The sequence below is a fragment of the Phyllostomus hastatus genome, unplaced genomic scaffold (assembly GCF_019186645.2).
Source record: "Phyllostomus hastatus isolate PE091 unplaced genomic scaffold, TTU_PhHast_1.1 phas_contig_495, whole genome shotgun sequence".
Taxonomy (NCBI): domain Eukaryota; kingdom Metazoa; phylum Chordata; class Mammalia; order Chiroptera; family Phyllostomidae; genus Phyllostomus; species Phyllostomus hastatus.
Window position 1 is genome coordinate 5,844,510 of NW_025333895.1, and position 13,584 is coordinate 5,858,093.

Below are 13,584 nucleotides of genomic sequence, written 5' to 3' on the forward strand. Positions count from 1 at the left end.
AGTGACAGGGAGCTGGGGGCAGTGTGTTCAAGTGCTGCTCAGCCACCTCCTGGTTGTGGGACTTCGGGGGGGTGCGCTTACCCGCCTGGGCCTCACTTTCCCTGTTTAGGAAATGGGTGAGAACTGCCCCCCACCCCAACTCGCCGAGTGGTTCACGAGCAGAGCCCGGCATGCGATGAGCTTCTACCGGCTTCGCGTTTTCACTTTTGTTAATTCCTCGAGTTCGCCCTCGGCGTGCCCTGCGGAGGCCAGACGGGCCCGCAAAGGCAGCTGAACCGGCCCCTGCGGCGTCTCGCCTCCTCACCTGTTTTCCCGAGAAAAACAGCCGCTCTCTCGGGGCGAGGCAGGCCGCCGTCACCGCCGTTCCCACTGCCTGGCACCCTCCCCACCCCAGCACCTCGGGTCCCCCGCGACCCCCAACTTTCTGCTCGGTGTGAGGGACCTGCCTTCGAAAAGGGCCCCTGAAAGACCGCGCTATGGGGGAGTTTCATGGGAAAACGGCTGCTGAGAATAATGACCAACCTTCCGAATAACAGTACTGCTTTTTCTCCAGCGGTTTTTGGTAAAAATATTCAGACGTAGCCCCGTGGGGTGGGGAGGGAGCCCACCGAGCACCTGTGTGTCTCCTCCAAAGCCCTGCGGTCCGCTCCGTGTGTTGCTGTTTGCTGTATCACACCTCACCTTCTGTCCGCCGTCCGATGCAAAAGGATGGCTTTCTAAAGCCAAAACAATATCTTTAAATTAAGTTAAAGTGGCAGATCCCTTGCAAAATCGTGCTTCGAGCTGTTCTTGTGCTGGGAAACCACCCAGCGGCCCCAGGGTGTGGAGACCGCCAGCGCTTTGAGGGGAGTTCGCCTCCGTCAGTCACAACGTCCTTACGGATACTCGACAGATGGGCAGCAGTGGGTGTGACACAGGCCGGCCGTCCTCAGGCTGGGTGGGGAGGGGTGGCCCTCAGCTCCCAGCAGCTCTGGGCCCCTTAGGGTCCCAAAGCCCAAAGCCCAGAGCCAGGGATCTAAGAGCATATTTCTGAGAACATCCAAAGGACAGCTGCCACCCCAGGGGCGCAGGCAGCAAGGTCGGGGGCGTCCTGAAGGGGTGAGGTGTGTATGGGGCTTCAGCTCCGACACAGGGGACGGACACTCTCTTCCCCCAACTCTCTCACTCCCTTTCTGGGTCGTTCTTGGACTTCCAGTGACATCACCCTGAGAGAGCTTAGAGGTCATCCATCCACGCCCTTCTCTTGCAGCTGGAGAAACGGAGGTGCAGGACACGGAGGGCACTCCAAGGCCACCTGCCAGAGTGGTGTCATGTGTGTCGGAAATACGTTTGGCTCCAGTGGCAGGGCAGGCTAGCAACCTGTTGGAAGCAGACAGGACGCCCCGGGGACCCGGCTGGGGCTGCCGGGGGCTGCCGAGGGCTGCCCTCCCTGTCCCACCCCAGCTGTCAGCCTCTCCCAGCCCTCCTCCCAGCCCTGCCTCTCCCGTGCCCTCCCTCTGAGCAGGTGCACGACTCTCCAGCCTGCACTCCATCCTCTGTGCAGCAGAACGCCGACCCTCCCCGCCCCAGTTCCCCAAACCACCCTCCCTACAGCCGCCCCAGGTGCAGGCGTGGAGGGGACCCCAGCGTTTATGGAGCCCCGCTAGGTGCCTTGTGAGGCTCCCAGCGCCAAGGAGCCATCCGCCTGCTGCAGACAGACAGGTGGAGAGTAGAGAGTGTCACACGCTGGCTCAGGGGCCAGCTCCTAACCGAGGGCTCCGTGAGGAGGCGCCCCTGGAGCAGGGCTTGAAGGGCGGGAGTGAGTGTTTCTCAGCCTTTGAGCATTTCTCCGGGGTGGCGGCGATGCTGGGTGCTGGGGATGCAGCGAGCTTCCTGAGCTTGCTGGGTGGTGGCTGACATTTAGGGACAGGTGTGTGTGGGGGGGAGCCCAGGTGGGCATGGGAGGGGTGAAATGGGAAAGTGGGGAGAGGCCAGATCGCTCCGGGCTGCGACTCTGGGCTGAGGATCTGGAGCCCGGGTGGGCGTGGGAGGGGTGAAATGGGAAAGTGGGGAGAGGCCGGATCGCTCCGGGCTGCGACTCTGGGCTGAGGATCTGGAGCCCTTGGATTTCCTTCTATGGGCTGTGAGCGGCCACCAGAGGGTTCTGAGCTGGGATTGGAGCTTCGGTTTAGATCTGGCTGTGTCTTTTGAATCAGCCAATGGAATCCCTTGGGTGGGAGAGGAGCTTGGGAAACGGGGGTTGGAGCTGATGGTTCAGGCCCCCCCAGGGCTGCACGCCTGGGGGGGCTTCTTAAAGAAAACCCCCATCCTAAACCCCGAGGTGTCTTTGCAAGGCAGATACCAGAGCTTCTGGACTGCCCTTGCTTGGAGATAAACCAGGGTTTGTGCTTTGGAAGGACTTTTTAAAATGTCTAAATGAAAAAAAAAGTGGAATGTTCCCAAACGAAAAAGTTAGAATTTTGCTAATGATTTCATTTTGGCTGAAAACTTGGATTGTTTTTTTTGGGTTTTCTCTTAACATGTTGCAAAAGGCACTCTAGCGTAAATCTTCGCATCTTTGATGGGTTTTTGCAGGATTAATTGTCTCAAAGTGGAATTTGTAGGACGTTTTTCACACATGGAGTGGGTGGGCGACCCTTCAGATTGTTTTGTAAAACGTTCGGTGAGTTGAAACCTCCACCAGCAGCATTTGCGGGGCCGTTTCAGAGAGGCCGCCCCTGAATTAGGGTGAATTTTTTCCCCCTAATTCAAAATGTGGAAAATGGTATCTTCTTGTTGTAAGTGCCAGTGAGGTTCAATATGCTTTCACATGTCACGAGATGGGTTTTCGTGTGAACTTCTGCTTTTGGAAGTTGTGAGTTGCTTTGCTCACGTTCCACCGGTGTTCTGCCGGTTTTCTCAGCAGTCAGCGCGAGGACCACGGTATGATGATGTTCACCGGTGTTGTTACGTGACGAGTATCTTTCCTGGCTGCTGGCTTCTCGGTGCTGTCCGTCCTTTCCGGCGGCCTGAGGTTTCACATGTTTATGTTGTACATTTTAAATGCAGTGAGCGCTGCTGACTTTTCCCCTCTGTCATGTCTCCACTTTCACTGCTTAGAAAGATTTTTTTTTTTACTATCGCAAAATCAGGTCCATGGGCTAGGTTGTTGTTGTTTTTTTCCCTTTGTTTTTCTCTTTTTCTTGTTATATTTTAGTCTTTAACCTGGAATGAAAAAGAGTTGGTGTGTGGCTTAAAAAAAATCATCTAACGCAATTCTTTCAAGGTAGGATAATTAATGGGTCAGGTACTTTTGCCGGATAAGCCTTTCCTTTTCATCCCTTTGGATCCCGCCTTTCTCCAGACTCCTGGATCTGAGAGGACTGTATCCGGGCGTTCCCTTGGGCCCCGCCGCAGGGCAGGTCTGCTGCCGGGAGCACCTCACAGGCGTCCTCTGGCTTTATAAACTCTACTGACAGGGCACACCCTCCCTCGTATTGCTTTTTCTTAAATTTCCCCCCAGTTCATTGAGATGGGACTGACGCACACTAGGGGGCTAGTTCAAGGGGTCCGAGCGTCGACCTGATGGACCTGTAACGTGCGGAGCGGTCCCCACCACGGCGTTAGCTGACTCCCCCCTCCCGTCACCTGATGGCTGTTTCTTTTTTGTGGTGGGAACATTTCAGGTCTCCTCTCGGCAGCGTTTAAGCGCATGATACAGGATTGCTAACTATAGTCGGCATGCTATACGTTCGATCCCTAGAACTTTTTCGTCTTTTTTTAAAAATTAAATTTTTTTAAAGATTTTATTTATTTATTTTTAGAGAGGGAAGGTAGGGAGATAGAGAGAGAAAGAAAAACATCAATGTGCGGTTGCTGGGGCTCATGGCCTGCAACCCAGGCATGTACCCTGGCTGGGAATCGAACCTGTGACACTTTGGTTCGCAGCCTGCGCTCAATCCACTGAGCTACACCAGCCAGGGCCTTGTTTGTCTTTTAATTGGAAATTTCTGCCCTTGACCGACACCTCCACCTCCTCCCAGCCCCTGGTAGACACCTGTGCTCTTTCTAGGAGTTCAGCTGCTGTGGGTCCCATGTGTCAGTGGGCTCACTCAGTGTTTTCTTTCTCTGTCTGTTTGTTTCACTCAGCGTAACGCCCCCCGTGTTGTGGCAAACGGCAGGATTTTCTTCTTTCTTTTTAGCTTTATCCATGCGTCAGTTGATAGTTTAAAAAATTCAATACATTTTAAATTTTGGAGCAGCTTTAGACTTGTAGGATTATGGCAGAGATAGCAGAGGAAGTTCGCACATACCCGACAATAGTTTTCCCTGTTAGTAACACCTCACGTTACTGTGGGGCACTTATCACAACGAAAGGGCCGATTAGGTTTGCTTTTTGTTGGGGAAAGCCCGTTCTTCATTCACATTTCTTCCGTTTTTTCTTGACGTCGCTTTTCTGCTCCAGGATCCCAACCGGGGTCCCTCATTGCATTTAGTCGTGTCCCCTGAGGCTCCCCTTGGCTGGGACAGTTGCCCAGACTTCGTTCTGACGCCCCGGGCAGCCCTGACCGGTCAGTCTTGCCCCCGTGTCTTGTCCCTCACTTGTCATTTGTCGGGTGGTTTTTCTCCAGTGACACCGGGTAGTGTGGGGGGGAGGCCAGAGGGGAACAAGGGTGTTCTCATCACGTCATCTCCAGGGCACGTGCCGTCAGTGTGACTCATTCCTGGTGAGGTTGACCTTGATCACCTGGCTGAGGTCGTCAGGTGTGTCTGCTGTGCAGTCACTGGTTTCTTTCCCCCTTTCCACACCGCGCTCTTCGGAAGAAGGAAAGTCACCGCGGGCAGCCCCTGTGTGAGGAGGCCGTGGGCTCCGTTTCCCGAGGGCGGAGTGTGTATAGACGTCATTCGGAATCCTTCCCCAGGAGAGACTGCTATTAGCATGGACCCTGGGTATTTATTTTATACTGTATTTTGCCTTATATAATGCACATCCACATTTTCGGCTCAAACTTTCAGGACAAAAGTCTTTCCTTTTCATGTTTAGTTCAATTATTTATTTATATACTTGTTTTTTTTGTATTATAAAGGAATGTAAGCATTCATGTGTGAACGTATTGTGGTATAAGACATTTTATGTAACAAATAATTACAAGACACAAGAACAGATACAAGGTACCAGAAGTTTTATGTGCCGGTAACAAATTTACGATGTGTACGCATCATAGAAGGCCAAGAACTCCTCGTATTACTATCCGTGTATAACGGGCACCTTCATTTTCCCCTCAAAAATCTGGGCAAAAAGTGCGCATTATACACGGCAAAATACGGTACTTGAGGCTATAACCTGCCACTGCTTTGTTGATTTAGTTGCTCAAAATGTTTCTGCTGACGTCATTGGAGGCGCTTTCAGTGGCTCCCGTGTGGCTTTGACACCCTCGCCTTGCTGCGTGTACATTTTCAACACTTTCTCACTGGCCAGCACTGCGGATTGGTCCAGACCCGCAACTTTCCTGCCCTGCCCTAGAATTGGCAGTCTCTCTGCGGCACCCCGGTTCCTGTGACCGAACAATGCTGTTAGAAACTAGGGTCCGAGTGCTGGGTGTGCTCGTTGCTGCTCGGGTGTCGTTGCTTCTAGAACCTTGGCTGACGGGCGGGAGGTATATGTTGCATATCTACCCCACATCTATAAATACTGCTACATGCAACCATCGGTGTCCAAGGTACGCTGAACGTGAGTTCATGCTGATGTCTCCAACCTAATTCATTATCATGTGGCTCATTCTAACTTCCTACCCTAGCTGACCTGTAACCTTCCATCCCAGCAGTGACAAACTGCCCCCCCACCCCCACATTCACCATCCCGTCACTTATCATCCCTTCTCAGCGAGCACATGTGGTGTTTGAGCACTGTTAGCGCATCCGCCTCCCAAAAAAAACAACTTTGCTAAGTGGGGTACAGGTCGTCTGCCTTTGGTCTTCAGACTAACTACCCATGCCCAGAGTCACTGAAGCCAGGCCCTTACTCATCTTCTTTTTATTCACCTTTTTCATTTTCAAAATATTCTTGAACTTTTCTTCCTTTCTATGAAAAACAGAAAAACTCCTTCAACTTCCAAAAAAACTTCTTGACCATGATTTTTCTTGGAATTGTGTAAAATCTTGATTAGGGGAAGCATTATCATATTTTAAAAATTTCGGTGGCTTCCTTCTAGGACATATGCCTCCTCGTTTATCCGCAGATTTACTTCCTTAGTAAAGATTTACAGGGTTTTTTTTTCCTCTTTTAAAAATCAGTTCTAAATATTTTGGTTCTTGTTACTATTTGACCAGTAATTTCTTTTCCCTTACATTTTTTGCAAATGAGTATTGCTATTATGTTGGAAAGCAATTCATTCTCATATATTTATTTTGCTTCCAACTTTTTCTTACTGAAGTGCTTTTTTTTTTAACTATTCTATTTTTTTGGTGTGTAATGTCTTGAGTTTTCCAGGTTGACACGCACAGCCTGTCCGAATTATAATGCTGTCTCCTCTTTCCCGAAGACTTCACTGGTTTGAAATGTGTCATGGCGTTCGTGAGCTGGGCTCTCGGCACGGACAGTGACGAGCTGGCCGCGGCCACTCTTGTCCTGCCTCTGGTCACAGGCTGTCCTGTGCTGTTGGCTCTTGCTTGCGGAGTTCTTCATCAGGTGAAGGAGACGGTTTTGTTCCTCATTTACTCAAGGTAAAAAACAAAACAAAACAACACCACCCCCAGAACAGCTGAGGGGGCCAAACCTGCACGCCAGGCATGTGCCCTGACTGGGACTCGAACTCTCGACCTTTCACGTGGCAGGACGATGCCCAACCCGCTGAGCCACACCGGTCAGGTCTACTTCTCTAAGATACAGCTGGCTTCTATTTGCCAGTGTTTTGTTTAGGAGTTTTATGTTTTATTTCAGAATGTATGGTCAGTCAGTGACATTCTTTCTTTGTGTTCTTTGTTGATTCAGTATCACGGTGTTTAGCTCTTTCAGTTAATAACTTAAATTAGTACGTTTCCTCCCAAGCTTGCAAAACTATTACATGCTTTTAAAATAGTCTAATAATTCTACTCTCAAGAGATGCACTTTTACTAATTTTGTGGCCTTCCAGACCGAGCGTGTAATTCACTCATATTCGTGTATATGCATACTTACTTTTTTAGTGTGTGGAAGATGGATTGTACTGTGCACATTCTTTGCACTTGCTTTCCCCCCACACGATGCATCACAGATCTCTTCCCCTGTCAGGAATAGAGGCCCCCCTCACTGTTTTTAATGGCTACAGAAGATGCTACAGAAGGGACCTCAATTTATCTTAACCTTATCTGTTTCAAAAATATTCTATTTACTTTTAGAGAAAAGGAGGGAGAAAGAGAGGGAGAGACACATCAATGTGTGGTTGCCTCTCATGCATCCCCATCTGGGGACCTGGCCCACAACCCAGGTATGTGCTTTGACTGGGAATTGAACCAGCGATCCTTTGGTTCACAGGCTGGCGCTCAGTCCACTGAGCCACACCAGCCAGAGCTATCTTAACCTTATCTTGATTTACCCAGCCATTCCCATATTGTGGCAAATGGGCCGTTTTCAGGGCCTTTATAATGACCACACACACATTTGTAAACGCAGTTATAGGACAGGGTCCCGGAAATGCAGTGGCCTCATCGGAGTGTCTGATCACTTTCAGTTTGGATAGATGGCACCACACTGTCCTCCAAATGTGCCGTGCCATCTTGGCCTCCTGCCCACAGAGTGGGAGATGCGTTTCCCCCGCATCCTTGCTGGCATCTGGCGACATCACCCCCCCCTTTCTGGCTCATTTGGTGGGTGAGAAACAGCGACCCATTTCGATTTGCACATGTTTGATTGTGGGCCAGCGGGAGCATCTTCTCTGGGTCCCCAGTTCTGCTGCCAGCTGTCCTCAGCGGTTGTACTCCGCCTGGGGCGTGGATGCGGGTGGGCGGGGCGGACGCCATGCGTGCGCGGAAGTGCTTGGGAATGGCGCATGCGCGGCCTCGGGCTGCCGCTCTGCTCTGCTGTGCGCGCGCACGCGCACACTGTGACATTGCCATTGACCAGCCTGTCCTCGTGGAACAGATGTGATCCGTCTGGTCCCCGGGGGTTCTCCTCTGGGGGCTCGAAGGTCTGAGCCCTGAGCTGGGTTAGCCACCTCCCTGTCATTGATCACAGCTCATCAAAGGAGGCATTCCTGCCCGGGCTTTGCAGGCACGACTCTCTGCAGGGCAGGGGAGTGAGGAGAGACAGGCCAGCCGGGGCGTCTTTGGGAAGGGCACAGAGGTAAGGGCGTAGGGGGTCTGAGGGTGGAGGCTGCTGGGAGCAGCCAGCGTGGGCTGGGTGTATTAGCTCCTCTCCTACCATATCTGCCCTTGGAGGTGTCTTCAAGGGACTCACCCAGACCTGTGCTGGGGAACTGTTGGGGTTCTAGAAGGCTGGACTTCATTTTCTCCAGCCCTTGTCTTAGAAATGGGGGGACGGAGTCGCGGAGAGGGGACGCAATTTGCCCACAATGGTGCTAGATTGGTGGTAGATTGTGGGGTCCTCCCTGGGACCCTGCAGCTGGAAGGGGAGGGTGTTGCCTCCAGGGTTGGCCCCAGACTCAAGCCCTACTTATTTATTTATTTTTAGAGAGACAGGAAGGGAAGGAGAAAGAGAGGGAGAGAAACATCAATATGTGGATGCTGCTCACACGCTCCCCACTGGGGACCTGGCCCGCAACCCAGGCATGTGTCCTGACTGGGAATCGAACCGGCGACCCTGGCCTAGTTCACAGGCTGGCACTCAATCCACTGAGCCTTACCAGCCAGGGCTCAATTCCCACTCTTGAGAAGGAGTGGAGAAGGGCAGGCCGCAGGGAGAGAGTCCTTGAGGTGAGGTCTTTCTGGACTGGACCCCGAGTGCCTGGCTGGGGCCTTGACCCACTCCGCTGGGACCCACGAGGCTGGGCGAGGGGCTGGAGCGGCCCCCCGGGTGAAGGGCTGGGTCCTTCCGCCCACGTGTGCTCCTCGCATGTCCCAGAGGCTCCACACCCTCCTCATGTTGAGTGGAAAGAATCTGCCTGTGAGGAGACGATTCCAGGCCAGGCTTCTGGGGCTCAGATGCTCGAGGCTCAGCGCAAAGGGAATCAGGTCACGGGTCCGATCGTCCCTGTGGCCGGCGGGCTGTGCTCCCAGGGCCCGCATGCCACGTCTGCCCAGCTGTTTGGCACGAGCCGACCTTAAGCCACGAACCTGCCCCCGCACCCCCTCCCCCGCCCACATACAGCAGGATCAGGAATGAGGGACTGGGGAGCAGGTTCCGAGCGTCTGCAGCTTCGTGGGTGGTTGAAGAGCTTGCCTCTAGGGTCAGACGGACCCAGGTTTGAACCCCGTTGCTGCCGCTTCCTTGTGGTAGGACCCTGGGCAGGCCATTTACCTCCCTGGGCCACAGAGTTGCATCTGTGAAGTGGGGATAATGCACGGAAGGCTTCACGGGGGGCTGCAAGTTTTTGCTGAGTGCATGTGTGCCAAATGCAAGGAAGAGAACCTGGTGCTGAGTAATGATTAAACCAGCGGTAGCTGCCGTCATCATCATCATCACCACCACCACCACCACCGCCGCCGTGGCATTAGGAGGCACTGCCGCTTGGGGCAGAGGGTGCAGGCTTTGGAGCCCGACATGTGGATTTGGCCATTGCTCTGGGTTGAATGGCGTCTTCACAAAATCCACGTCCTTCCTGCAACCTCACAGTGTGGCCTTGTTTGGAAATAGGGCCATGGAAGATGTAACTAATTAAAATGAGGTCATGCGGGAGGAGTGTAGGCCAACAGGACTGGGGTCCTCGTCAGAGGAGGAGAGACAGCAGCCGACGCAGGGAGGAGGCGCGGTGACAGCTGGTGGGAGTGGCGTGAGGATGCGTCCGCACGTCAGAGCGGTCGATCTCGCCAAGTAGTAGAACCTTGACCAGAATCAGTTCCTTTCGACTCTTCATGGCCTTCCACGAAAGAAAGGGCCACCCACAACCCTCAGTACCCCCCCCCCGAGTGGGAAGCACACGGACCGTAGGAAAAGGGGGGCCCTTCCGACTGCAGGGTGTTTCGTTTAGGATAACCCACCCTCCCAGCTTCACTCCTCACACCGCCACTGACGGGGGAGAGCCTGGTCCGCCCCGCACAGGCCCAGTGTGGGAGCTGTCGGGGCCGGCTGCCACTGATGGCAGATCGTGACGTGGGGGAGGGACAGGGCCAACTGCAGTGACAACTGCGCGCACGTCACTCATGGCAGGCCACAAGCAGCCATGTGAGCAGGGCCATGTGAGGAAGACTGGGCACCAGGCCGGTGGCTCGACCTTGGCAGGTGGATGGACCAGAGGCAGGAACATCTGGGGGCAGGAAGACAGTTGCAAGGTTCTGAGTTTGCATCCAAAGTCATGGTTTCGTCACAGACCCTGCTGCTCTGCTTATGGGATGTCTCCAAGGAGATAAGCCGGTGCCATGAGATGTATGTAAAGACGTTCTTAGTAACACTGTTCGTGCTAAAAATTGGAATTAAAGCAGGATGGGATGGGGCAAGTCCACTGTCTCACGTTGGTACACCCATTAAAAATGATTTTGACCCGAGTGTTCGGCCTTCTGGAAAGATGCTGGCAGCATGTTGTTCAGTGAAAAGAATCAAGTTAGAAAGTGAAAGTTATTTGTACTTCAATAGAAGTCCTGCTTACGATGGTCTGCGTTTATGTAAGATACGCCTACAGGTATGCGTCAGAGTTTCGAAGGTTCTATGTGAACATAAAGTTGATGATTTCTGGCCAGTGGAATTCTCTTCCGTTTTTGCCTGTCAGGGGTTCCTGTGCGCAGTTCCCAGGGAGCGGTCGTCAGTGCTCAGACCCGGGAGTTGCACAGACCTAGATGCCTGTCCCGGCTCTGCAGCTCACGGGCTGTGTGACTTCAGGCGAGTGACTTAACCTCTCTGGGCTCCCATTTCCTCCTCTGTAAAATGTGTCTAGGACTTGGCCCCCCAGGTGCCAGGGAGGATTCAGTGAGCTAATACTCAGGAAGCATCTCTGCACGTGGCCCAGGACTCAGCACGTGCTTAGTAAATGGATCACCTGTGTCAGGTATTTACAACGAATGTGTATTATTATGCAATCAAGAAAGAACCAACGTTGAGTAAATTGACTGCTCTTCTCAGTCTGACCAGAATTTGAGGACCTCGCTGCCTCGTGAGAGGCTGGAGCTCGGACAATACCACGTTCCCACGAGCAGGGCTCCCGTTCGCCGAGCCTTCGCCCTGCGCCCCGCTCCCTGCCCAGCGTCACTGGATTCTCAGGGCTACGTCTCACTCAGCGAGGGGAGATGCCCCTATACACCCCGAGTTACAGGCGGGAACTCTGCATCCCGGGACAGTGAAGTCAGCTCTGGGAGGCCCCATGGCTGGTGCAGGACGGAGCCAGGATTCCAGACTGATCTGTGCGAGGTCAAAGGCCGAGAGTTTGGCTGTCCCCTGTTTGCAGGCGTGGCTGCAGAGTTCCGAGAGAGGCGGGCCCTGGGGGAGGCTTGGAGAACACAGAGCAGGCGGGGAAGGGGTGCTGGACTTGAGGAAGTACAGATGGGCCCCCCCCCGGGCGGAGGTGACTCTTCGAGTGCACGGCGGGAAAGCTGGTGTCTGGACTCTCCCTCGATGACCGTGGGTGGACGCTGGATCGCTCCACGGGCTGCCTTTCTAAGAAGGACGGAGGCCTGCTGACCAGTTGCCGAGGATGGGAGTTTTTTTAGGGTGACTGGAATTTAGAATTCTTGAACTAAAAATAGTCCCTTAATGGAGGTCACCAGGGCCTCAAACAATTTTCCAAAGAAACTGGGTGTTCACACAAACCCCCATTACTCACATGGCCACAGGGCGAGTTGAAATTCTCGTCCCGTTTCAGCTGTGGCTTTCCATGACTGTCATTAAAAAACCCCAAAAAACTTTTTACTAGGGGACATTTCAAATGTATATACAAAGTAAACAGAAGAGTGGAATGAATTCCCACACGCCCACCGCCCAGCCTCACTGAGTATCAGAAAAACGCTGCCATTCTTGCTGCCTGTACCTCCTCCCACCAGCTGCCCCTCACCGAGCAGAGGATCACTTCGAAGGAGCTGAAATCTTTTTTAAGATTTTATGTATTTATTTTTAGAGAGGGAAGGGAGGGAAGGGAGGGAGAAAGAGAGAGAGAGAGAGAGAGAGGGAGAGAGAGAGAGAGGGGGAGAGAGAGAGAGAGAGAGAGAAACATCAATGTGGGGTTGCTGGGGGCCATGGCCTGCAACCCAGGCACGTGCCCTGACTGGGGATCGAACCTGCGACACTTTGGTTCGCAGCCCACGCTCAATCCGCTGAGCCACGCCAGCCAGGGCAGGAGCTGACATCTGCATGCGCTGAAACGTGCAGATCTCCTCTTGGAGGTCTCGCGGAGGGATACGTCGCCGTGCGCCGCCCACCGTCCTATCACAGCGTAGAAGTCTCTCCGGCCCAGGCGACTCCTCTGCCTCTTCCTGTCCCCCAGACGACCTCTGCTCGATTTCTTTCACCTTAGGTGAACGCTGCCTGTTCCAGAACTTTCCATAAATGGAACCGTGTAGCCCGCGTGCCCGGGTCTGGCTCCCCTCTCGCACCACGGTGCCCGTGGAGCCGTCCACGCCCGGGGTCGCCTGTGCTGGGGGCGGGGTTTGTGTTCCTGGGGAGCCGTGCCCGGTCACGTGAGCGTGCCGGGACCTGTTTGCTCACTCACCAGCGATGGGGCCGTTGGCGTCTCCGGCTCGGGGCTCCCGTGAGCGCAGCAGCCACGGACACTCGAGCACAGGTCTTGCTGTGGACACGTGCTTTCATTTCTCACGGGAAGGACTGGGTCGTGTCTGGCAGGAGCGTGTTTAACTTTTTCTGGAAGGTTCCATCTGTCTTCCAAAGCGGCTGAACCGTCTGGCCCCGGCCGCCGGCAGTGGACGGAGGTTCCGGTCGCTCTGTGCCCTCCTCGGCTTTTGGCGTGGCCACCCTCTGTCATTTGGTTCTGCGCTTTTTAAGGGAGCTTAAGTGTGGGCGGGGTTTCTGGAAGATTTCGCTTGGTGCAGCACGGTCGCCGTGAGGTCCAGAACATTGCTTGCTCCCTCCTCTGGTCCTTTGTCCCAGAATCCCCTTCCCATGGCCGATGGGGACGGTGGGCTTGTGGAGGGGAGTCGGGGTCCCGCGAGACCAGGGGCTGCCCTCTGTTGGGTCTCTGCCCTCCCCCGGAGATCCGGGCCTGTTTGGAGCAAGGGACCGAGGGGCCTGACCTCCTTCAAAGGTCGGGCACTGGCAGGCCCGGGAGCCGCTCCCTTAGCACCCGCTGTTTTGTGGGGGTCTCAGAGACACCGACCCCCCACTCCTCTCACCTCTGGTGGCGCATCCGGGGTCCGCGCCCACCTGGGCCACTCTCTCTCTCTCTCTCTCCTGCAGATGTTGGCCCCGTGACCCTCACCGCGGACCCCCAGGTGTTTCAGAGGGAGCTGAGAGAACTCTACGTGCAGGTGGGCCGCCCCGCCCCTGGCTGCTGGCCCCCTGGGCCTTCCACG

General features: G+C 54.1%; 1 protein-coding gene across 1 annotated transcript in view; it reads left to right on the forward strand.

Annotated features, from left to right (window-relative positions):
- The window catches only part of HMCN2 (hemicentin 2), a 131,999-nt gene that overhangs the window by 759 nt on the left and 117,656 nt on the right, over positions 1-13,584 (forward strand). Inside the window, 1 exon segment of the mRNA XM_045846429.1 lies at positions 13,469-13,539. Coding sequence (XP_045702385.1) covers positions 13,469-13,539 — 71 coding nt within the window.